The sequence below is a fragment of the Phocoena sinus genome, chromosome 1 (genome assembly GCF_008692025.1).
Source record: "Phocoena sinus isolate mPhoSin1 chromosome 1, mPhoSin1.pri, whole genome shotgun sequence".
Taxonomy (NCBI): Eukaryota; Metazoa; Chordata; class Mammalia; order Artiodactyla; family Phocoenidae; genus Phocoena; species Phocoena sinus.
In genome coordinates, this window is record NC_045763.1 from 45,597,966 (window position 1) to 45,621,714 (window position 23,749).

Here is a 23,749-nt window from a genome sequence, read left to right on the forward strand (position 1 = left end):
ATTGCAGAAGAAAATATCAGTGAATTTGATGACATAAAAATAGAAACTATCCAAAACAAAATATACATAGGGAAAAATAACTTCAAAAAGATGAGCAAAGCAGCTTCAAGCAGCCAATATGTGTGTAATTGGAAATCCAGAAGAAAAAGAGAAAAGGGGACAGAAAAAATGTTTAAGGAAATAATGGTAAAAATTTTTGCAGATTTGATGAAAGGAGAGCCAAGAAGCCCAATGTCCCGTAAGCACAAGAAACGTGAAGAAAACCACACCAAGCACCATATCATAATCAAATTGTTCAAAAGTAATGATAAAATCTTGAAGCAGTCAGAGGAAAAAAAGTGCCTCATATACAGAAGAGCAAAAATAAAGATGACAGTAGGTTTCTCATGGGAAACAATGCAAACAGTGGAATGACCTTTTTAAAATACTGAAAGAATTTATCACCAGCAGACCTAAAGTACATGAAATGTTGAAGGAAGTCCTTCAAGCAGAAGGAAAATAATATGAGGTGGAAATATGAATCTACACAGACACACAAATAAGGAGCACGTGGAAATAACTACATGCTAAATACATAATGGCTCTTTCTTACTATTTAAATCTCTTTAAAGGCAATTGTCTATTTAAATGAGAATAACAGCAATGTATTATAAAATGTATGACAATAATTGCACACAGAGGTCAGGTGGAGAGAAATGGAATTATACTGTTGGTACTATTAGGTTCTTAAAAGTGAACTGGTGGGCTTCCCTGGTGGCACAGTGGATGAGAATCTGCCTGCCAATGCAGGGGACACGGGTTCGAGCCCTGGTCTGGGAAGACCCCACATGCCGCAGAGCAACTAGGCCCGTGAGCCACAACTACTGAGCCTGTGTGTCTGGAGCCTGTGCCTGCGACAAGAGAGGCCTCAACAGTGAAAGGCCCACGCGCTGCGATGAAGAGTGGCCCCTGCTCGCAGCAACTAGAGAAAGACCTCACACAGAAACAAAGACCCAACACAGCCAAAAAAAAAAAATAACTATAAAAAAGAAAAAGTGAATTGGTTTAAAATCACTTAAAGGTAGACTGTGCTAAATTAAAGATGTATACTACATACTCTAAAGGAACCACTAACATAACAAAACAATTTTGTTTATAAACCAACAAAGTAGATAAAATGGAATCATAAAAAGTATTTAATCCAAAAGAAATTAGAAAAAAAGGAAAAAGGGGAGAAAGAACAAATGGGGCAAACAGAAAACAAATAGCAATATAATTTCAACCATATCAATAGTCACAATAAATGTAATGTAAATGGTCTAAATATCCCAATTAAAAGGCAGAGGAGACTGTGAGATTGAATAAAAAAGCAAGACTCAACTATATGTTGACTAAAGGAAACACATTTATATTTAATATTTAATTTAAATATAAATACACAAATAGGCTAAAAGTAAAAGAATGGGAAAATGTACCTTACTGACATTAATTAAAAACAAAACTGGTCAAGAGGGAAGAGATATGGGAACATATGTATATGTATAACTGATTCACTTTGTTATAAAACAGAAACTAACACACCATTGTAAAGCAATTATACCCCAATAAAGATGTAAAAAAAAAAAAAGAAAAAGAAAAAAACCAAAACAAAACAAAACTGGTGTGGCTAAATTAATATTAGACAAATAGATTTCAGAGCAAAGAATATACCAGAGATAAAGAAGATCAATTCATAGTGATAAATAGGTCAATTCATCAAGAGGATATAACAATCCTAAATGTTTATGCACCTAATAACAGAACTTCGACATGCATGAGGCAAAAGCTAATAAACCTGCAAGGAAAATAGACAAATCCACAATTCTGGTTGGCTATTTCATTACCCCTCTCTCAATAAATGATAGAACAAGTAGACAGAAAATCAGCAAGTTTATAGTAGACTTGAACAACGCTATCCACTGTCGACTGAAAAAAAGAAGCAGAACTTGAGAGCTGTGAGTTAAGTTTTATTGACATTTGGGGCAAAATAAGGACAGCAGCCTAGGAGACAGCGTTACTGATAGCTCTGAGAAACTGCTCCAAATAGGTGGGGAGGAAAGTCAGTATATGTGATTTTGGAGAAGGGGATGCAATCAAGCACATATTTTTTTGCAGAAGGTTTCTGCTAGTCTCGTACAGGTTACTGCTAGTCACAAGGAGCAGATGTCACCATGAAGGATTTTAGTGCTTTTCTAGATATGAGGAGTTGCAAGAATTGGGCTCATAAAATCCTCTCCTAAAAATAGCTATCTGAAGACCTGTTCTGCCAGTTTTTCCCAGAGCACAGAGTGCCTCATTCCTGATCTCCACCCTAAACTCCTTTCAGGGGGTGTTGAAGGTCAGCAGCTTTAGCGGCTCATAATTTGATCCTTGTAGAGGTAGATGGCAAGTGCCAATTTGTAAGTGATACCACCAACCTGATTTATAGAGTCCCACAGCAGCAGAATACACATTCTTCTCAAGTGCACACAGAATGGTATATTTCTACCAAGATCAACAAAAAAAGAGAGAGAGAAGACATCAGTAAAAGTGATAAACCTCTAGCCAAACCGATCAGGAAAAAAAGAGTGGAGACACAAATTACAATATCAAGAATGAGAGAGGCAGTATTACTACAGATTGTACAGCTATTAAAAGGATAATAAGGGAGTATTACAACCAACTTTATGCCAATAAATTCAACAACTTTGAAGAAATAGATAAATTGCTTGAAAGACATTACCAAAGTTCACTCAAAAAGAAATAGCTAATCTGAATATTCCTGTATCTATTAAAGAAGTTGAATTTGTAGTTCAAAACCTCCCCACAAAGAAAATTCCAAGCCCATATGGCTCCACTAATGAATTTTACCAAACATTTAAGAAAGAAATAATACCAATGCTACACAAACTATTCCAGAACACTGGAGAGGAGGGAACACTCCCTACCTATTCTATGAGGTTAGTGTTACTCTGACAAAGACATTACAAAAAAAGAAAAATGCAGGCCAATATCCCTCATGAACACAGCTGCAAAAATTCTTTTTAAAAAAAATTTTACTTATTTTTTATTGAAGTATAGTTGATTTACAATGTTGTGTTAGTTTCAGGTATATAGCACAATGATTCAGTTATATATATATATATGTATATATATATATATATATATATATATAGTTATATATGTATATAACTGAATCTTTTTCAGAATCTTTTCCCTTAGAGGTTATTATGAAATATTGAGTATAGTTCCCTCTGCTGTACAGTAGATCCTTGTTGATTATCTACTTTATGTATAAGTAGTATGTATATGTTAATCTCAAACTTCTAATTTATCCCTTCCCGCCCTGCAAAAATCTTAATAAAATTTTAGCAAATTGAATCCAACAATATATATAAAAAGCTTAATACATTGCAACCAAGTGGGGTTTATCCCACAAAAGCAGGATTAATTTAACATTTAAAAATCAATTTATGTAATTCACCACATTAACAAACAAATAAAACATAGGTCATCTCAACTGACACAGAAAGAGCATTTGACAAAATCTGACATCAATCCTGGTAGAAACTTTCAGCAAAGTAGGAAAAGAACGAAAATTTCTTACCTTGATAAAGGTCATTTATGAAAACCTACAGCTAACTTATCCTTAATGGTGAGATTGAATGCAAGTCATCCAGATTGGAAAGAAGAAAGAAAACCGTCTTCACTCACAGATGATATGATTATATATATAGAAAAGCTGATGAAATCTACAAAAAAGAAAATCTAGAATGTACAAAATTTAGCTGTATTTTTATATACTAGCAATGAAATATGGGGAGTTAAAATTTTAAAATATGACTTGCTGTCAAAAAATATGAAATAGGAATAAATCAGACAAAGGACATACAAAACTGTACACTATAAAACTATAAACATTATAGTTTTGAGAAAACTTATAGTTATGAGAAAAATTAAAGACGAACTAATAAAGGGAGATATGTAATCACAGGTGAGAAGACTCAACAATGTTAAGATGTCAGTTCTCCCCAAACTTGATCTGTAATTTCAATGCAATCTCAATCAACATTCGAGCAGAACTTTTCTATAGGAATTGGCAAACTGATTCTAAAATTCATATGGAAATGCAAAGGAGCTAAAATAGCCAAAACAGCTTTGTGGGGGGAGGGAAATGGTAGGAGGACTAACACTACCTGATTTCAAGGCTTATTGTAAAGCAACGGGAATCATGACAATGTGATATCGGCAACAAGACTGACAAATAAGTCAATGGAACAAATAGACCACAAATATATGAATTACCGTTTTTTTCTTAACGTAGATGCAAGAAAAATTCAATAAAGGATCGTCTGGGCTTCCCTGGTGGCACAGTGGTTGAGAGTCCGCCTGCCGATGCAGGGGACACGGGTTCGTGCCCCGGTCCGGGAAGATCCCACATGCCGTGGAGCGGCTGGGCCCGTGAGCCATGGTCGCTGAGCCTGTGCGTCTGGAGCCTGTGCTCCGCAAGGGGAGAGGCCACAACAGTGAGAGGCCCGCGTACTGCAAAAAAAAAAGATCGTCTTTTCAACAAATAGTGCTGGAACAGTTGGATTCCATGTGCGAAAAGAAAAACAAAAAGAATTTTGATTCATTACTTGCACCATATAAAAAATGAACTCAAAGTTGATCACAGACCTAATTAAAAAACCTAAAACACCAAGGTTGCCTCATAACTGGAGAGAGGTCAGGACAGATGTTCACCTCTGTGAAAAGACTCTGAAAGCACTCATGGACTTCCCAGAAGCCTCTTCTTCCAGATGTGATATGTATTGGATAGCCATTCCAAATAGGAAATACTGATACTTTAAGCAGTTTGTTTAGGCTATACTTACAGTTCTATCTAGGTCACAGCAGAATACCCTTACTGCAACTACACACCGAGTATCTGATTCCAAAACAGAGTAATTCAACATGGAGGATGAGGCATTGGAAACTTCTGGATTCTTTTTCTAGGCTTTAAAAATGCTTTACTGAACAAGTCTAATTACTCTGTTTCTTTGCCAGAATTTCACCACTGGTTAAATGAATTCAGTATCATTCACTTCAAAGTAATATTTTGAAGTTTAATTAATGAATGTCTTATTTATAAATCCTTACAAAGAATTGTTTGACTTCAAACCTTCAGGATGAAACCAAATTGAACTTGAATATTTTTTTGCCAGTGGCTTTTCAGATAAATGGTCTCTTTTTTCTCCCTGTGGAGAAATCAGCATAAACACTATTGGAATTTATCTAAACAAAAGAATGGAGCATTGTTAACATTCCATGATAAAATGGAATTTTTCTTGGAAAGGGAAAAAAAAAAACTAAAACTATAAAACTTCTAGACGAACATATAAAATAAAATCTTTGTGACCTTGGGTTAGGCAATTATTTCTTAAATACAACACCAAAAGCATGATCCATAAAAGAAAAAATTTGATAAATGGGACTTCGTCAAAATAAAAAACTTTTGCTTTTTGAAAGGCACTGTCAAAAGAATGAAAAGACAAGCCATAGACTGGAAGAAGTATTTGCAAATCGTTATATGATAAAGGGTGTGTGTATTCAGAGTATATAAAGAGCTCTCAAAACCCAACAATGAAAAAACAAGCAATCTAATAAAATTTTAAAATATTTACACAAACCTTTCACCAAGGAAAATAAGCACATGAAAAGATGCCCAACATCATTAGTCATTGGGGAAATGCAAAGTAAAATCACAATGAGATGCTACCACACACCCATTAGAATAGCTAAAATTAAAAATACTGATTATACCAAGTGTTGACAAGGATATAGGGCAACTCAACTTTCCTACTCCAATGATGGGAATGTAAAGTGATACAACCACACTAGAAAACAAGTCGTTTCATAAAAAGTTAAACATACACCTACCACATCCAGCCATTTACTTTCCAAAATAAATGAAAGCATATGTCTGTTGTAGGAAGGGAGACCCCTTTCAGGGCCCGAGAATGGGCTCGAATACTCAGAAATGAATTGTCCAAGGAGACACATATGCTGACAAAGCAAGAGACTTTATTGGGAAGGGGCACCCAGGTGGAGAGCAGGAGGGTTAGGGAACCCAGGAGGACTGTTTTGCCACATGGCTCACAGTCTTGGGTTTTATAGTGATGGGATTAGTTTCCGGGTTGCCTCTGGCCAATCATTCTGACTCAGGGACCTTCCTGGTGGCACACGCATCGCTCAGCCAAGATGGATTCCAGTGAGGAGGATCTGAGAGGTTGGTAGGACATATGGACTGGCTTCTCCTTTCTCCTTTTGACCTTTTCCGGATTCTTCCGATTGGTGGTGGCTTGTTAGTTCTGCATTCCTTACCAGGACCTCCTGTCGCAAGATAACTCGAACGGTTGCTGTGGTGCCTGGCCAGGGTGGGTGAGTTCAGTCAGTGGTTCCCCTAACATGACCATGTAAAGACTTGTGTATAAATGTTCAGAGAAGCTTCATTTGTAATAGCCCAAACTTGGAGTAACCTAAAATCTATTAACAAATGAATGGATAGGTGAAGAATGCATTTCTTCAGCCTGGAATTCAAAAATCATGGTACATGCACACGATGGAATACTACTCAGCGATGAAAAGGAATGACTATGGGCATGCTACGACATGGATAAATCTTTATATGTTTTTTTTTTGGCTGCACCTCTCAACATGTGGGATCTTAGTTCCCCAACCAGGGCTCGAACCCATGCCCCCTGCAGTGGAAGCTCAGAGTCCTAACCACTGGACTGCCAGGGAAGTCCTTGGATAAATCTCATAATAGTTATTCTGAATGAAAGAAGTCAGAGAGGCCAAAAAATAAGAGTATATGCTGTGTGATTTCACTTATATAACATTCTAGAAAAGTGAAAACTAATCTATACTGACAGAAAATCAGTGGTTGTCTAAGTATGGGAGTGAGGATCAGGGCGGGGTGAGAGTGAAGGATTACCAAGGGACACAAGAACTCTTGAGGGTGATGCACATGTTCACTATGGACATGAAACTATGTGATAGTTTCATGGGTATTCATCAATACATGTGTCAAAACTTATGAAAGTGTACATTTTAAATATGTGTAGCTTATTGTTTGTCAGTTATACTTCAATGAAGCTGTTTTAAAAAAACTCACTGAACTTATATACACTTAAGATCTGTGCATTTCACTAATGTAAATTACAACTCAATAAATATTTTTTTTAAAAAATGGAATCAAAGAAATCGCTTCTACCTGACCTGGAGTTGCTAGGTGACCCTCAGAATCCCAGTGACAGCTACCAGGCAGTGCCAGTTTGGGCTGGTCCCTTCCCTCTCTGCCTCTCTGAGAAGCAATGTCCTCCTATTAAAAGTCTGGCTGGGCTCTGAGCTCCTCGCAGTTCTCTGATGTCTGTGGTTTCGTTAGTCTAAGGATGAATGGAAAGTCCTGGGAAACAGTGATGGCAGAAGGTTAAACCAGACCAGATTTCCAGTCCAAACCCTGCGGTGAAGCCTGAGTCACTTTAAATTCCATTCATCTGTATCTGCATGTTTGCACAGCAAAGAACCTGTTGTACTTAAGGCACTGATCTTGGAGCAAGGACCAGGGAGGCTGGGAGATGGCAAATATTGACGCTCTATACCTAAGTTCTCTCTGCAGGCTGTGGCATTAAATCCCCTGCTCTGCTGATGTGAACCAAGGGAGGGGCCTGGCTGGCTGCCCTGGGCTCTGTGTCTTCCTGGACCTAGCTTATGGAATGCTGTTTGGGAGGTTGCTACAGCACCTGCTTCTTTGTGAAAGGAAGAACCAATAAAGCAGAAAAGAACAAACACCGTTCTTCTGCCAGCACCAGCCACCTCCTGTTTACAGGCTGCCTCCCCCTGGCCTGGACTCCAGCTTCCTCTTCTAGGGAGTCCTGGCTAAGAAAGAGTGAGCCATCAAGGAGTGGGGATGGTGGGCTCTGGGTTTGAGCCTATCAAGCTTTGATCCTGACTCCACCCTTTAAAAACTGTGTGATCTTCGCCAAGCAACTTCATCTCTCTTAGCCCCTGTGAGGTACAAATAACCAAACCAGGTTCCTGGAATGGTTGTGAGGGTAAGTGAAAATGGGATATAAGAGCTAAGACATGTACCAAATGCTCACTAAATATTGCCTGATAATATTTGTGGACAGGGACTGTTGCCTGCCAGTCCAGTAAAAAAAGAATGTTGCCCACCATCCCAATCCTATAAAGATCGAGCCATTAGGTACTGCAACCTCCCACCAATGGTGTACCCTGAGGGGAATTCAGGATGGAGAAAAACAGGAAGCATTCTGTGCTTTGAATTAAGATACATATGTAAAGAATAATCTCAATGAACGCAGATCCTTTCACTTTTCCATACATAGAAAAGTGCCAAAATCTTTCATTTTTGATGTCTGCTCTTTGTGATTAGCAGTAATCTTTTGGTGTTAGACTACATGTTTTTGTTTTTTCAGCAAAAACCTCCTATATATCCTGGTTCCTCCCTTCCCTCTTCAGAGCAGTTCCTAGAACTGTCTGAGAGGCTGTCTCCTGGGCTATAGTCCTCAGTAAGGTCCCTGGATAAAACTTAACTTGCAACTTTTAGTTGTGCATTTTTCTTCTGTTGCCATATTCATTAAAGGCCCTCTCCTTTCTTCTGCTTGAAGCTTTACTGTTTCCCAGTGGTATTCACCTTTTGGACATCACTTTTCCCCCTAATGCCTGCAAAGTAGTTTGATCATGACATCCTTATTCCTGCTGTACAGAGGAGAGCCTTCTTTGCAGCCTCTCCTCAGATGGAGGAATCAAATGTGTTTCTCCTGCTGAATACCTCTGCCAGAACCCAGAAGCCAAGACTCTTCCTCATACTCCAGCCATGGGGGACAACTTCACGTGCCCTTAGGTGCCCCTCTTCCACTGGCCCCTGTGGCGCTTCAGCCTGGTCTGCCCTGTCCCTGGCTCCTTCATCACCCTGCTCAGACATCACTGCCACTGGAAGCTTCCCAGACCTCCTGAGACATAGCATGAAATAGCCACCTGCCGTGGCTAAGTGCCCAGACTCCTGGTGTTGTCAAACGCAAGTCCATGTGCCTGAGGCACAGTGAGGCCAGACAAACGGAAACAGAGTTTGGAGCAGAGAAAGGTTTATTTCAGGGCCGAGTAAGGAGAACAGGCAGCTCATGCTCCAAAGACCCAAACTCCCCAATGGCTTTCAGGGGAGCATTTTTTTTTTTTTTGCGGTATGTGGGCCTCTCACTGTTGTGGCCTCTCCTGTTGCGGAGCACAGGCTCTGGACGCGCAGGCTCAGCGACCATGGCTCACGGGCCCAGCCGCTCCGCGGCACGTGGGATCTTCCCGGACCGGGGCACGAACCCGTGTGCCCTGCATCGGCAGGCAGACTCCCAACCACTGCGCCACCAGGGAAGCCCCAGGGGAGCATTTTTAAAGGCAACATTTGGGGGTGAAAGCTGCAGGATTCATGACTTTCTTCTCACTGATATGTTGTGAAGCAGCAGTGTGGTGTTTCAGGAATCCTAATCACCAACTTTCTGGTTCCGAACAGTCTGGGGTCTAGTGCTTGTGTCAGCAGGTAGTCGCCATCCTCCACCTGAGTGCTGGTGGGGGGGGGGGGGGGGGCTCTCAGTTCCTGTAGAACAACTTAAAGATATGCATCAGATTGTTATGTATATTCCTTGAGGAGGAACTAGAACTCTGTTTTCACTAAACTATTATCATTACTTTTCTTGTTTAACTGCTTTTCCTTTGTTTCTATATTCCCACACATCCCTAGTTAGTAACTGCTTGAATCTGCTCTTTGGAACTCAGGGAAGGCCTAGGAGACTAAGCAAGAAATGAGGGGGCGGGGCATGGAAAGGGTCCCCCCTCCCCTTCCTGGGAGGCCCTGCAGGGTTCTTCTCAGTTTCCCTGGCTCCCCCCTTACCAGCCATACACACTTCCGCAAGCTGCCTGGCCACTCTAAGCCTCATATAAACACAGTACCGCCCTCAGAGCCTTGTTGGAGGATGAGAGGTAAAGTTCCTACTTAGCATAGTGCCTGGCTCATAGTAAGAGCTCAGCAAGTGCCAACTGTGTGCACCCAGAAAGCTGCCTTTTGGTCTTCCCCCTGCTACTGACACACTGAATGGACTCGGGGAAAGTTGGTCTCAGCTTTGGTTTCTCCATCCTGTAAAATGAAGAATCTTAACCCCATGGGCCTGTTGGGGAACTGTTGACTGAAACCGCCTGCCTTGGCCAGACACGGTGATAAATACTCATGGGTTGTCTCACAACAAGAGGTCCCACCAGGAAGGACCCTGAGTCAGACCAAATATGGGCCAAGCAAGATGATTGGCCAGAGACAACCTGGAAATTAACCCCATTACCATAAAACCCGAGACTGTGAGCCACGTGGCAGAGCTGTTCTCTTGGGTTCCCTTACTCTCCTGCTCTCCGTCCAGGTGCCCCTTCCCAATAAAGTCTTTTGCTTTGTCAGTATGAAACCGTGCACCTCAGACTGGGACGTGAACCCACGTGCCGGGACTCGAACCTGGCCAAAACTCAGATTGGGACTTGAACCCACACTGCCGGGACTCCAACTCGGTCAAAACCCATAGTATTCCAACTGAGATCACACACCTGGTTTCAGGACTTAATGAAGCTCAGCTTCTTGATGTCTCATCACAGAAAGAATTCAGTGAGAGACAAAGTAATAGGTAAGAAGTAGATTTATTTAGAGAGAAACACACTCCACAGACAGAGTGTGGGCCATCTCAGAAGGTGAGAAAGGCACCAGGTTATGGGGTTGTCAGCTTTTATAGGGCTGGGCAATTTCATAGGCTAATGAGTGGGGAGGAGTATTCCAGCTATTTTGGGAAGGGTTCGGGGATTTCCAGGACTTGGGCCACCGCCCACTTTTTGATCCTTATGGTTGGCCTTGGAACTGTCATTGTGCCTGTGGGTGTGTCATTTAGCTTGCTGATGTGTTACAGTGAGCGTATACTAAGGCTCAAGGTCTAGTGAAAGTTGACTGGTCCTCCATCTTGGACCCATTTGGTTCTAATCAGTTTATGTCATGTCCTTGGGCTATGTCGTTCTTTGAAAGGTTGTGCCCTAACCCCTTCCCTCCTATTTCAAGTACACATGTCTCCTCAGACAATTCATTTCCAAGTGTTAGACAAGACGCCCACTCTCAGGCCGTGGAAGGGGTCCCCTTCCTGCAACAGGCCCATAGATGGGCTTGGTTGGGAGGGGAGGGCAGAATTATGTGCAACCCGTGGTGCCAGTGCCTCTGGGCATTTTTCTGAGAAAGCCACAGCCCAGTGAAGAAGCCCAGGAATGGATGACCACTGAGGTCTCCCTGTCTCTGTTGCGGGGACCAACTGCAGCACCACCAGCCCCTGGCAGGAACTGGGCCTCTCCTACACCTGAACCACCAAGGCTGACTGATCTTGAAACAGCAGGGAAGTGGGCAGGGCACAACCTATAACAGAATGACATAGCCCTTGAGGATACAACAAACACTGGTTAGAACCATTAGGTCCAAGATGGTGGAAGATTCAACTTCCAGTGGACCTTAAGCCTCGTTATACACTCATTGCAATATATCAGCAAATGCTAAATGACACACCCGCAGGCGCCATGACAGTTCCAAAGCTAACCATAAAATGTCAAAAAGTGTGCGGTGGCCCAATACTTGGAAATCTCTGCCCGTTTCCCAAAATAGTTGGAATAATCCTCTCATTCGTCAGCCTATGAATTTACCCAGCCCATAAAAACTAACCACCCCATATTTGGGGGCCTCCCGCCTTCTGAGATGGCCCACACTCGTCTGTGGGGTGTGCTTCTCCCAGGGCCATTCTCAACTTTTGAGACGGACCACATTCTGTCTGTGGAATATGTATCTCTCTAAATAAATGCACTTGTTACCTATCACCTTGTCTCTCACTGAATTCTTTCTGCCAAGAGACATAAAGAACCTGATGTTCGTTAAGTCCTGAGACCAGGTATGCGATCCCAATGACAAGACAGCGGGTTCAAATCCCCATGTGAGTTGCACAGTTCCAGCATGAGCAAACATAGGCTCCTTCATCCTTGGCCTCTCCCCAGTGGCCTTGTTTTCAACAACTGATGCTCAGGATGTCAGGAACATGTTGGTATTTGAACGCTGGAATGAGTTTCTGAAACTTTTCTTGTTCCTCAGGGGTCAGTCAGCTCAACTCTCTTGTCCTCTCTCAGGCTTCGGGGCCCCTGCTGTCCTCATTCTCCCTACTTCCCTCCCCTCCACACACACACACATGTTCCACCAGTAAATAGCCCTTGATCATCCTCTCTTCTCTGCCCACTTGGTCATGCCCTGGCATGTTCTTCTTGGACTTTTGTAATTAAAGGTCACTAGCTCCAGGTGACTTCCTCGCTTACCATGTTTTGATGACACCCACTGCCCTTAGGATGAAGTGTGACACACTGTGCCCTGCAGGATCATGTCCTTGCCCACCTCCTCACCTCCTACTGTTCTATTGCTTTGGCCATGTGGCCTGCTGGGCATTCCCATGCCTTTCTTCATGAGGCCCCTCAGCCGGAAATGCCTTCTCCTCCACCTGTACCACTGGAAATTCTCCTGCCCTCCAGAGCCAGCCCAAATGCCCCTCCTCTGGGAAGGAGCGGCTGCTCTGGATCAGTCTTCAGAACCAAGGATGCCCTGAGTGCGCCCGTAGTACCTCACTTGTGCTGCACTTGGAGAGAAACTCAGCCGAAGATGCCAGAGCCCATTGCTGAGCCTCCCCCAGGCAGGATCGCTGAGGCATCCCGTTCCGGGAACTGATCTTTAGGTCATCAGAGCCCCAAACACGATTGTGTCCTGGCTCCCAAAGGCCCCTCCTTGGTGCCTTCAGCCCAGCATTTTCTGCTGTCCCACCCCTCCTCCCAGTGTGAGGTGCCTCCTCCGTGGGATCCTGTGCTCCTCCAGTGTTGGACCCAGGCCTGCTCACTCCTGGGTGCCTGGCGCCCGGCTTGGCACAGAGCAGGCATACAGAGACTGTTTAGTGTGTGAGTGAATGAATTAACGTGGCAGTGAATGAACTAGAGCTCACCCGTCTCTCTTGGTGCCCATATTTATTTCAAAACTCACGTGAGACTGATACACAGAACTGATTTTATTAATTTCCAGTGGGGATATGTCCGTCTCCCTCAACAGGAGTCCCTTATTGGCCAGATTCCAAGTCCATCTTTCAGAATAAGGGTGGGACACTTTCTGACCCTCAAGCTACCTTTTTATTTGTTTTTTGTTTTATTTTGCGGTACGCGGGCCTCTCACTGCTGTGGCCTCTCCCGTGGCGGAGCACAGGCTCCGGACGCGCAGGCTCAGCGGCCATGGCCCACAGGCCCAGCCGCTCCGCGGCATGTGGGATCTTCCCGGACCAGGGCACAAACCTGTGTCCCCTGCATCGGTCGGCGGACTCTCTACCACTGTGGCACCAGGGAAGCCCCAAGCTACCTTTTTAAATACACTACAGAGACTCTGCCTCCACCCTGGCCAAGATAGAGTCACACTGGTAGATGGAAAGACTTTGGGGTTGGGACACCATGGATGGTATTTGAGTCCCAGTTCCAGCCCTTACTTTGCTGTATGATCCTGGTTATTTCTCCCTCTGGGCCACAGTTTCCTCATCTGTTTAATGGGGATAACCATCCTTGCCTGCCTGGGTGCTGTGAAACTGGAAATGTATGCCGAGAAACAACTCCTTCACTCAGGCTCCGAAACCAAAATACAATCCCTACTTGAAGGAACCTGGGCTGTTTTGTTGGGCAGCTGGTCGCGGGGTGAGGGTGGGAGTGGTTGGGAAGAGAAGGGATGGACGGGGGGTGGGGGAGGGGCTCCTCAAGCTGTTCTTCCTATAGCTCAGAGCTTCCTGGGGTGGCTTCCTAGGGGCAGGACGACAAGTACCCCGTCTCATGTGCATCTCATGTGATCCATCAGTGGGACCTGCTAGGATTACTGAGCTGAGAAAACACTGAGGCTGCATCCAAGCCCAGGAATATCTGCCTTAGGTACCAAAGGGGCAGGAAGTGGCATATACTTCATATATGTGCCATCCATAAGGACTAAAGTTCTCAGCTTGGTGTTTAAGCCCAAGACTTATCTTTTCTCCAAGGGGTGACAAGGTCAGTATCTGCAAGCCTGTCTTGGAGTGGAGGAGCAGATTTCCTCTGTGTGGCCCCAGAGGCAGGCCTCCGATCATGGAAGCAGATTCCCTTCGTCTCTGTTAGGAGTTGCCTAACATGGTAGTGAGCTCCCCATCACTGGAAGAATTCAAGCAGAGGCTGAAAAACTTGAAAGCAGGAGAGGCAATTCCTATTCAGAGACAACGGTGTGTAGATCCCACTACATGATCTCGAAGGCTCCTTCCTGCCCTTGTGTACTTGGCTTCATAGCACACGTGACAGGTTATCAGTGCCATTCCAATCAGCCTCCCACTCCGGACCCATTCAGGGTCCAGGACAGGAGTACTCATCCGACCAGTCAGAGCAATGCTGCACGTGATCACGGCAGAGGCTCCTGGGGATACAGCTGCAATATTTGAAGACGGTCGAGGGACAGCGCCACCAGCCAGGGCCGCAGGGTGGGCACACAGTCACTGGGAAGACAGAAGAGCAGCTGCTCTGTCCTGGAATGCCCCATGCACCAGGGCACTCTTTAGCTCTGAAACCTACCATTGCCTCCACAGCCCTGCCCCATCTGACACGGGTTGACTATATTCCTTATTTCCCTGGAGAAGAGAGAATCTAGACTCCCCAACTCATAGGCTGTGCGACCTCAAGCAAGTCTCTCTGTCTGAACCTCAGTTTCCTCATGTGCTCAAGGTCGTTATCAAGGAAGATAGGCAAAGTGCCAGGCCCACAGTCAGTGTTCAGTTACTAGTGGGCGCATATAGTCTCCCATCCTCCTCTCTCACCTTGATTCGGTCCCACCAGCCCATTTATGATTCCCTGAGGGCACCTTGCAGACCTCCCTCCTTTGCCCTGGACCCTGGGCCTCCAGCATTCTTCCCTGCCCACCCAGCCTCTGCCTGTTGAAGCCCTGTCCATTTTCTAAGGCCTGCTTGAATACTGCGTCTTCTGAGAAGTCTCCCTTGATGATTACTTCTCCTATCCAGCCCCTCCACAAAAAACCTCTCCGGGACCCCAGCACTTCCTTTTGGCATCATCACGGTGTGAGTCCTGGGGGTGGGACATATGTTTGACTCCTGACTGTGCCCCAGCAGAACCTGGCACCAGGCCAGCCCCCAACAGTGCTCAGAACATGTTTGTGGGTTGAACCTTGGGGAAGAAATTGAAAGGAAACTCTGGAGCAGTGAAAGAACTCGTCTTAGAGTCAGGAAACCTGGGTTTACACCCAAGCCCCCTTCCTATCACTCATCATATTAAGTCACTTCTCCTCTCTGGTCTCAGTTTACCTACATATAAACTGGGGCCAGCGATTCCTGCCTTCCTTTCCTCACAGGGTTGTTGGGTGGTGCAGAGAAGATGAAGGAAGCCCAGGTTCAAACCCCGGCTGGGCCATGTACATACTCCTTACATGACTGCCCTCTGGGTCCCAGTTTCCTCCTCTGCGACCCTGAAAGCAAGTTTCCCACCACAGAAGAATAACTCTCCAGAAGGAGCCCCTTGGAGTGGTAGTGAGCACCCTACCACTTGAAGCATTCAAGGAGGAGTGGAAAACTTCTTCCTAGGATGCAAGAAGGGGATGCAGGGGGAACTTTGGAGATTCTCTCTGTTTAACTTCTGCCCTCTGGCCACTGCCTGGCCACCTGCCCCAGCCAAGCTTGTGCCCAGACCCCTACCTGGGCTCAGTTCATCTGAGCAGTCCCCACAGTTGTTGATCCCATCACACTTTTGGTCTGAGTAGATCCAGGAAGCGGGGTCTCCGCAGTGAGCCACGAGGAAGCCAGGGAAGCTCTGGGGCATGTCTCCTACAGAGGGAGAGATGAGGCAGGAGAAAGTCCACATCTGGCTGCAGCTGTCTCAGGACTATCTGGAGGTGGATTGTCCTGGCCACCCTGGCAGCTGTCAAACTCGGGGTCACTACCCATCTATCCAGGAAGGGCAAAAGGAGGTTTCTGGGGGAGGAGGTCGTCAAGGAGAGAGGAGGGTTCTTTCCCTGTTCACCCAATAGAATGCCCAGAGCCACTTCTCCCTTGTCAGCTCTTGCGCCTTCCCACTCCACACCATTGCTTGCTTTATTCCTCCCTCCAGAAAAGTCCTCCTTGACACCTGTCCAAAACCATTCCAACTGCAAGTCCAGGTTCAAGTTCCTTCACCTCCAGGAAGCCTCCTCCGACTGGAACATAACAAGAATAAATATGAAGCCTTGCACTTGGGTCCCAGAGCTCAGGGAATGTGGGATCACATGCTTTGTGAAAGAGAGTCAGAGTATCTTTCTTGAAAGTGGGTTCTGTGTTAGACAGCAGTGTGACAGGTATACCAAAAATTAACACAAACTCAGGCCACATCATTAGAGGTATAACCCAGACTTGGGAGGGGAAAAGCCTTTGTTCCTTGGACTCACCAGAGCCAGCCAGAAAGAAGTATCATGGATGCTTCTGGGGCCAGTCCAGGGAGAGGGACATAGGCATTTGGTATGTGTTCTGTAGAGTGCTGGTGGAGTGGGGAAGACCAATCATAAGGGGGTGACTGGGAGTTCAGAGGGTGGCCCGGGTAAGAGGAGACTCATAGGGGACAAGAAAACAATCTCCAAATCCATGCAGTGCCATCATCACGGGAGACAGATTGAAATGTGGTTCTTGGGGGGCAGGGGTTAATGAGAGGGCAGAGTTGGAACCAATCAAGGATGCTACTGGGAGGCAGCTCTAAACTCAGTACAAGGGAGACGTTCCCGTGGAAAAACCAGGCAATGACGGGAGCAGCTGCCTCAAACTGTAGTGAGCTTCCCATCCTGGGAATGTGCAAGCAGAGGCAGAGGGGATTTGGGCATGAGCTGGGACGTGGACTAGATGACCTTTAAGATCTCTTCTGGTCTTGAGGGTCCATGATGCAATGACCCTACCCCCATAAGCTACCCCATCCCACCACTCCGACTCACCAGGCTCTCTCCCTCCTCTGTGGCAAGTGCCACGCTCCTCTCTCTTGAGAACTGTCAGGTCTCTAAGGTCTGGGACTAGACCTTCCCATTCATTCACTCATTTCATCATTTATTCAGCAAATCATTCTCGATACCTCTCTGTGCAGTGCCCTGCACCAGGCACTGGGCCCCAATATCAAGCAGATTAGGCTTGCCCCATAGGAGTTCACAGTCTGATGCGGGTGGCAAACATGCCAATTGAGAGTGACAACCAGTGTGACTAGGGCTGGGGTGCAGGGAAGCACAGGGGTTGTGAGAGCCCAAACGAGGGAACGTAATTTAGTTTGGGTGTCAGGGAAGGCTTCCTGGAGGAGATAGCACTTGAAATCTGCCTTGAGGGTTGTACACAGGTTCTCTGGGCACGGAGAGGCACAGAGTGGAGGCATCTCCTAGTGTGGGCACATGTGTGTGCGTGTGAGTGGGACAGGGCGGGGGAAGATGTTCCTGGCTGAGGGCAGCATATAAGCAAAGGCCTGAGGACATCAGGGTGCCTGGTATGTTCAGGGGTGGTCGAGCTTCAGTATGGCTGCAGGGAGAGCTGGAGTTGGGGGAGGCAACTCCCAAGGGGCCCTGGAGTAACTACTCACGGCACAAGGCCTCCTCCTCGTCCTCGCCGTGGGCACAGGTGTGGATGCCATCACAGACCCTGCTGGCTGGGATGCAGCTCCTCCGGTCGTGGCATAGGAAGCCCGTCCTGTTCATCTGTGTCACGCAGGGCTGGGCCCCTGAGTGGGCAGGGCGAGCCCCGGAAGGGTCAAGGGTGGTGTTTACAAGGGCATCACCAAGTTCTCCCCACTGAGCCCCACCTGAGCTGGGGTGAGAGGCTGGGGCAGTGGGGAGGACACTGGGCTCAGCGTCGGAGATGGGGTCCAAGCCCCAGCTCAACCACTTGCCAGCTGTGTGACCATGGGCAGATGACCCAACCTCTCTGTGCCTCAGGTTCCTTTCTGAAAGATAGGGATCATAGCACACACCCCACAGGACAGTTGGGGAGATTACATAAAAGCCTCTGTGTGTGGGCTTCCCTGGTGGCGCAGTGGTTGAGAGACCGCCTGCCGATGCAGGGGACACGGGTTCGTGCCCCGGTCTGGGAGGATCCCACATGCCACGGAATGGCTGGGCCCATGAGCCACGGCCGCTGAGCCTGCGTGTCTGGAGCCTGTTGCTCCGCAACGGGAGAGGTCACAACAGTGAGAGGCCCGCGTACCGAAAAAAAAAAAAAGCCTCTCTGTTTGAATAACCCTAGAGAGAATGCAGAGAAAGTCATGGTTTATTGAAAGACTGTCTCACGGGAAGTTCCTGAGGACAGTGCTCAAGTCAGTGAAGTGGCTTTCACAGTGGGGCTCCTGGTGCAGGTGAAGGTGTCAGAGGCAACGTCCTGGGGCTGGCTGGGGACCGTTATGCCACAATCCCTTACATCTGGGACAACTTTACGGGCTGCAAAGCGCCTTCACATTTTTATTCTATTGTTTCCCCAAAAACCTCTGTGAGGTGTCATCATTAGCCCCATTTCCTAGATGAGGAAAGTAAGACTCAGAGAGGTACGACGTGCCCGGCCACACGGCTAATAACCCAGGCTGCTGCCTCTGCTCTTTCCTGAGGCCGGGTCGCCTCCCCAGCGTCCAGGAATGGTGGGGACCATCTGAGTGTCCATCCTTCTGAGAGTCTGCCCTTCCATCCCACTGCGGGGAACACTCAACCCTGGGGCTTCCCCCAAAGAATTAGGGGAGAGAAACTGGCAGACGGACTGGGAGGTCTGGCTCCGCAGGCTGGGCACGTGTACACGCATGAGTGCAGGTTGGACGTGGGAGCGGGTTTGTGCCTGTGTGTTTGTGCACATGTGAACCACGGCTCATCTCCTGGAACTGCCTCAGCTAGTGTGAGGGGGTCGACCCTCAGAGACAGTTACATTGTCACACACACACAGCTGCTCACACAGACATACATCAATACACTCGCACATATACAGACGTGTACACACGGGCACACACACACAGATATGTACCTGCATACACAGACATGTGCATAGATACCTGCACACACATGTACACGCACACATAAACACACAGACACACAGGTACATACATGCAGGCAACTCCTTGCGTGCTCATATCTATCCCCAGTGCCCATGCTCAGGCATGTAGGGTACTTTGGATTTTACCCCCTACTCCACCTGTCCCCTTAGCACCTCCTGCTAGATGACAGAGCCATCTCTCAGAAAGGTAGGTCTGCTGACACCCTGCCCCCAGCTTAATCCCCGCCCATGGCTCTCTGGATGGTGACCTCCTTCCCCAGTGCAGCCGTTGAAGCCCTGGACCTCGGCCCCACCCACTGCTCTGTCCTTCGTGTCCACTGACCTTCTCCTCACATTTCCTCCCATCCCAGGGACTCTGCACAGGGTGTTCCCTGTGGTTTTCCTGCCACCGCTTTCACTAACCAATCCCACTTTCCCTTCATGCCTCAGCCCCCTTTCACTGCTCAAGGAGCCCTTCCTGACTCCTGGACTGGGTCAGAGCCCTGCTCCAGACTCTCAGAGCCCCCACTAACCCTGCCTTACTGTACTTATTGGATTAATATCCGCCTCACTCTCCAAACTGTTAGCTGCATGATGGCAGGGTCGGTGTTGGGGCTCACCACTGAAGTAGGGCCTCAGGGATATGCTGGACAGGTCCCTGTCCTCTGTAGCAAAGGCAGACATGCAGATGGATGGCACCACCCAGGGTGAGCAGACTCGGGGAAGAAGAAGTGTGAAAGTTATGGGAGCTGAGACAAGGCTCCTAAACCAGGCAGGCAGGGAGGTCTTCCTGGAGGAGGTGGCATCAGAGCTGGGTCCTCTCAATAGCTCATGCTTATAGATGTGCAAATGGAAGCTCAGAGATGTGTATATGTCAGTGTCTGTCTGCACATGCACCCTAAGGAACTGTCCAAAAGTCATTTCATGGAGAAGCCAGGCAGGGTCAGTTTTCCCCCATCTCTCTGTGTCCCCCTCCCCTTCCAATAAGTCTGACCCACCCTCCCTTGCCCACCCTGACCTGGCGTGCGAGGTGGGGGTCCAAGGATGGCGACCAGGGCAATCAGGGCTGCAAGAGTTGCCAGCAGGAGCATCAGGAAGGCTGAGAGGCAGGCCCCTCGGCACGAGCAGCAGAAAGGGCTCTGGTCTGCTGTGTGGGGTGGGAAACCAGTGATGGAGCAGCCAGTGCTGGGGCCCAGAGATTCCCTGCCCTGACCGCTGCTAGTGGTCCCTACCTACTGGGGTCCTGGAGGCAGAGGGCTCCCAAGTCCACCATTATGTTCTCAGCTCTGCCTGTGGGCCACCCCCACCAAATACCTGTCTCTGGCCCAGGTCCAGTTGCTGGTGAGTGGCAGTCAGGATGAGGGTCCCAGGTCTCTGCTCCACCCCCCTCACCCTCCTGTCCTTCCATGAGGCTGTCTCCTCAGGAGGAAGAGAGAGATGTACACCTGCGTATCAAGCCCCTACCATGGGGCAAAGACCAAAGCAGGCCCTTCATAGCCATTATTTGTAGTTTTCAAGACAAGATTTATTTTATAAATGAGGAGACTGAGGCTCAGAGAAGAAAAGGTTCAGGTCACCTTGTGTGGAGCTGGGATGTGAATCCACACTTATTTGCTGCCCAAACGGGTGCCCTTTCCACATGCCAACTGATTGCTCATTCTGGAGCCCGTCAGGATGCTGACTGGAATCCCAGCTGCACCACTTTCCAGTTGGGCCACACTGAAAAGCCACTTTACTTCTCTGTGTCTGTTTCCTCAAGTGGAAAATGGGGGTCATAATGCCCACCTTAGAGTTGTTGAGAGGATTAAGCTAGGTATTGTATCAGAACAGTGCTTGGGACATAGTAAGTGCTGTAAAGGTTTTAGCTACTATTCATGTTTATTGAGCATCTACTATGTGCCATTCTGTATCTGAAGTACTGTGGAAATAGGTGATGTCCTCCTCCTTTAACTGACTTCGATCCTTTAATATTTGCTTGCTTGTGAAATAATGAAACAAAGTCTTCTTGGGATCCTACTAGATGCCCTGCTCTGTAGAGGACACAAAAGCAGTCACAGCTCTGATCCCCTTGCCCTCCAAAAGCTTGTAGTTGCACTTAGAAGACAAGATGTAGACAGGTAAAAAGAAGAGTGTGGGCACTCCTGCTGTCCTCTGGGGCACAATTATCTCAGAGAGGGGGCAGGAGCGGGTCTGACGCATCTACGTCCCCAGCCTGGGGACATAGTAGGCAGGCACACAGTAGGTGCTTTCTGAATACTCTGATCTAAAGATCCAGGAAACAAGGGAAGGGCCCAATTCAGGTCAGTTCATGTCATTTCCATATAATCCATTCACATTTCCAGAGCTGCCTACTCTGTACTCAGACTATACCTGTACACCAGCTGCTCACAGAGCCAGGTGGCAAGTGTGGTTAAGAAAGCGTGAACAAGGTGTCATGGTGCTTGAAGGAGGGTGGGATTTCCACAGGCAGGCGAGGGGAAGGTGCGAGGAGAGGGCACTCCAGGCAGAGAGCGCCTGGATGGCATGTGGGGGACAGCAAGTGGCCCCGTGTGTCCGGAGCCTGGAGTGGGCATGCATTGGGAAGGGAGATGATAGCCGATTTATGCTGTAGGAGATGCAGCATAAATCTAAAACCCATATTCCCTGCAGCCTTAGTCCGTGGCTCCCTTGTAAACTCAGGTAACCAGGGAGACAGCGGGAAGGCTGGCAAGGAGCAGCATCCTGGTTGGCCAAGCAGCCACTCCTCAAACATTTGTGCAGCACAGGCCGGGTGGGTGGGGTCACGGGAGAGCCTCGGGGCCCACGGCCAGATGAAGGCTGCACTTCAAAGCCTGAAAGCCCTTAGGTGCCGATGCCCCAGGGGACAGATGGGGAAAGGAGGCCATTTTCCCACATCATGCCCACCGTGAGCCAGGCTTGAAATAAACAAGCGCCAGTGTGGAGCAGCAAAGGCACCGGGGCTCTGCAACCAGAGGGACCCTGATTCGAATTTGAACGCTGCCTCCCTCCTCCCATCCGTGTGGGATCCCAGCTTGGCTGAGCTACCTTCACCTCCCTTCACCTCAGCTGCCTCATCTGTTATTGCCCCCTAATAGGAGCCCCTCTCAGAGCTGTCCTGAGGGTTGAAACAGGCCCTGCGATGCCGGGCACATAACAGGGCCTTGATCCTTGATAGTTATTAGTAGTAGCTACCTCTCTGGGGCTGTTTCCTTAAACGATCAAATGAGGGCCAAGATTGGAAACACATAGCAGGTGATTAATAAATGTGTTCTTTCCTTCCTTTATTCCACAGAGGTAAAGCAAACTGTCCTGGTCACAAGGTGAGCCAGTGGCCAAGAACAGGTGCTAAATAAGTGTGTAATCCTGCCTATTTTATCCCTCAGAGGTAAAGAGAATCACCCAGGTCACCCTCTGAGCCAGGGACTTGACTCCAGAGCTCTTTCCTCTATAGGTTGCCAGGGGTACTGTATGTGGCTCTGTGCCTGTGAGCACACAGTAGGTGCTCCACACATGCTTGTGCATGGAGAGAATGAACCACCCTATTAAACAAATGGCTGTCATCATGGTTGGCCAGGATGCTGGGAGCAAGGGGACATCAGCAAGGGGACAGAGGTCTGAGAGAGCGGGAGCCTTAGGGAGCCCCCTTTGTGTCTCTGTAGCAACGGCCCAGCTTCAAGGGAGCCCCACACTGGGGAGGGACTGGCCCCAGGCCCTCCGTCATTTACCTTGCCTTCTGGGGAGGGCTTTGCTTCCAGCGGCAGCAGCATTGCCATCCCCCTGCCCAAGAGAACAGAGTGAGGGGTGGGCTGAGGTGAGGCGAGGTCCAGACTCAGGGAGCCAGACTGAAAAGTTTTTCAGAAGTGTCACCAAGAGCCTCGGGGGAAACCACGGGCCCTCCCACTCCAGCATGCTGAATGCCCCAAGCTCATCACGTCCACTTCACGTTCCCACACCCATGCCTGTACTGTGCCCTGGAATGCCTTTTCCTCCACTGTCCACTTGGCAAACATTCATCCTTCAAACCAGCTCAGGCGGCTCCCCTTGGAGAGGATCCCCCTGATGTCCCCTCCCATAGTGTCGATCATTCTCTCCCTTGGCCTCTTCTCCCCTCCCAGCACTTATCACCTGAACCGTGTACCTGGTTCACCTGTTGGGTCCCCGTAGAGAGCCTCCAGGGTGGTGGAGGACCGGAGTCACCTCAGTGTCTCCCCTCTTTACTGCCCACCCTTAGCCTGAGGTTGGCTCCCCCTGGTCAGGAGCTGTCTCAGGGCAGCTCTTACCTGGGGGAAGATCTTTTTCATGTCTCCGGCTCCCGGCTCCAGTCTCCGGGCCCTGGGTGGGTGCAGAGAACTCAGCGCAGGTTCCCTGCCTGTCACCAGGGGCAGCCTGGAGGAGGGATGACAGCAGGCCTCGCCTGGCCGCACCCTCCCTGTGGGCAGGCCCCTCCCAGGCTGCCTCCCATGCTGCGGAAAGGGCAGCAGGGCCCTGCTCCTGCCTGGCCCTTCCCCACTCTGCGGTCTGACAGAGACACTCCAAGGTTGGAGTTCTCATCCCCATGTTACAGGCGGAGAGTCTGAGGTTCATAGAGGGAGAAA

General features: G+C 47.9%; 1 protein-coding gene across 1 annotated transcript; it reads right to left on the reverse strand.

Moving 5' to 3' along the window:
- Positions 1 to 14,487: 14,487 nt before the first annotated feature.
- Positions 14,488 to 23,455, reverse strand: LDLRAD1 (low density lipoprotein receptor class A domain containing 1). Its single transcript, XM_032610282.1, has 6 exons — positions 23,435 to 23,455; positions 22,880 to 22,931; positions 20,173 to 20,301; positions 17,728 to 17,865; positions 15,843 to 15,971; positions 14,488 to 14,636 (listed from the first exon to the last, which is right to left on the reverse strand). Exons 1-6 carry the CDS (start codon positions 23,453 to 23,455, stop codon positions 14,488 to 14,490), a joined length of 618 nt encoding a protein of 205 aa, XP_032466173.1.
- Positions 23,456 to 23,749: the final 294 nt, after the last annotated feature.

Excerpts from the sequence above, each read along its gene's own strand:
- LDLRAD1 (XM_032610282.1), bottom strand. The coding sequence starts at position 23,455 with ATGAAAAAGATCTTCCCCCAG. Across the intron at positions 20,302-22,879 it reads AGCCCTCCCCAGAAGGCAAG|CAGACCAGAGCCCTTTCTGC; the intron begins GTAAATGACGGA and ends CACCCCACACAG. Across the intron at positions 14,637-15,842 it reads CTCAGATGAACTGAGCCCAG|TGACTGTGTGCCCACCCTGC; the intron begins GTAGGGGTCTGG and ends CTGTCTTCCCAG.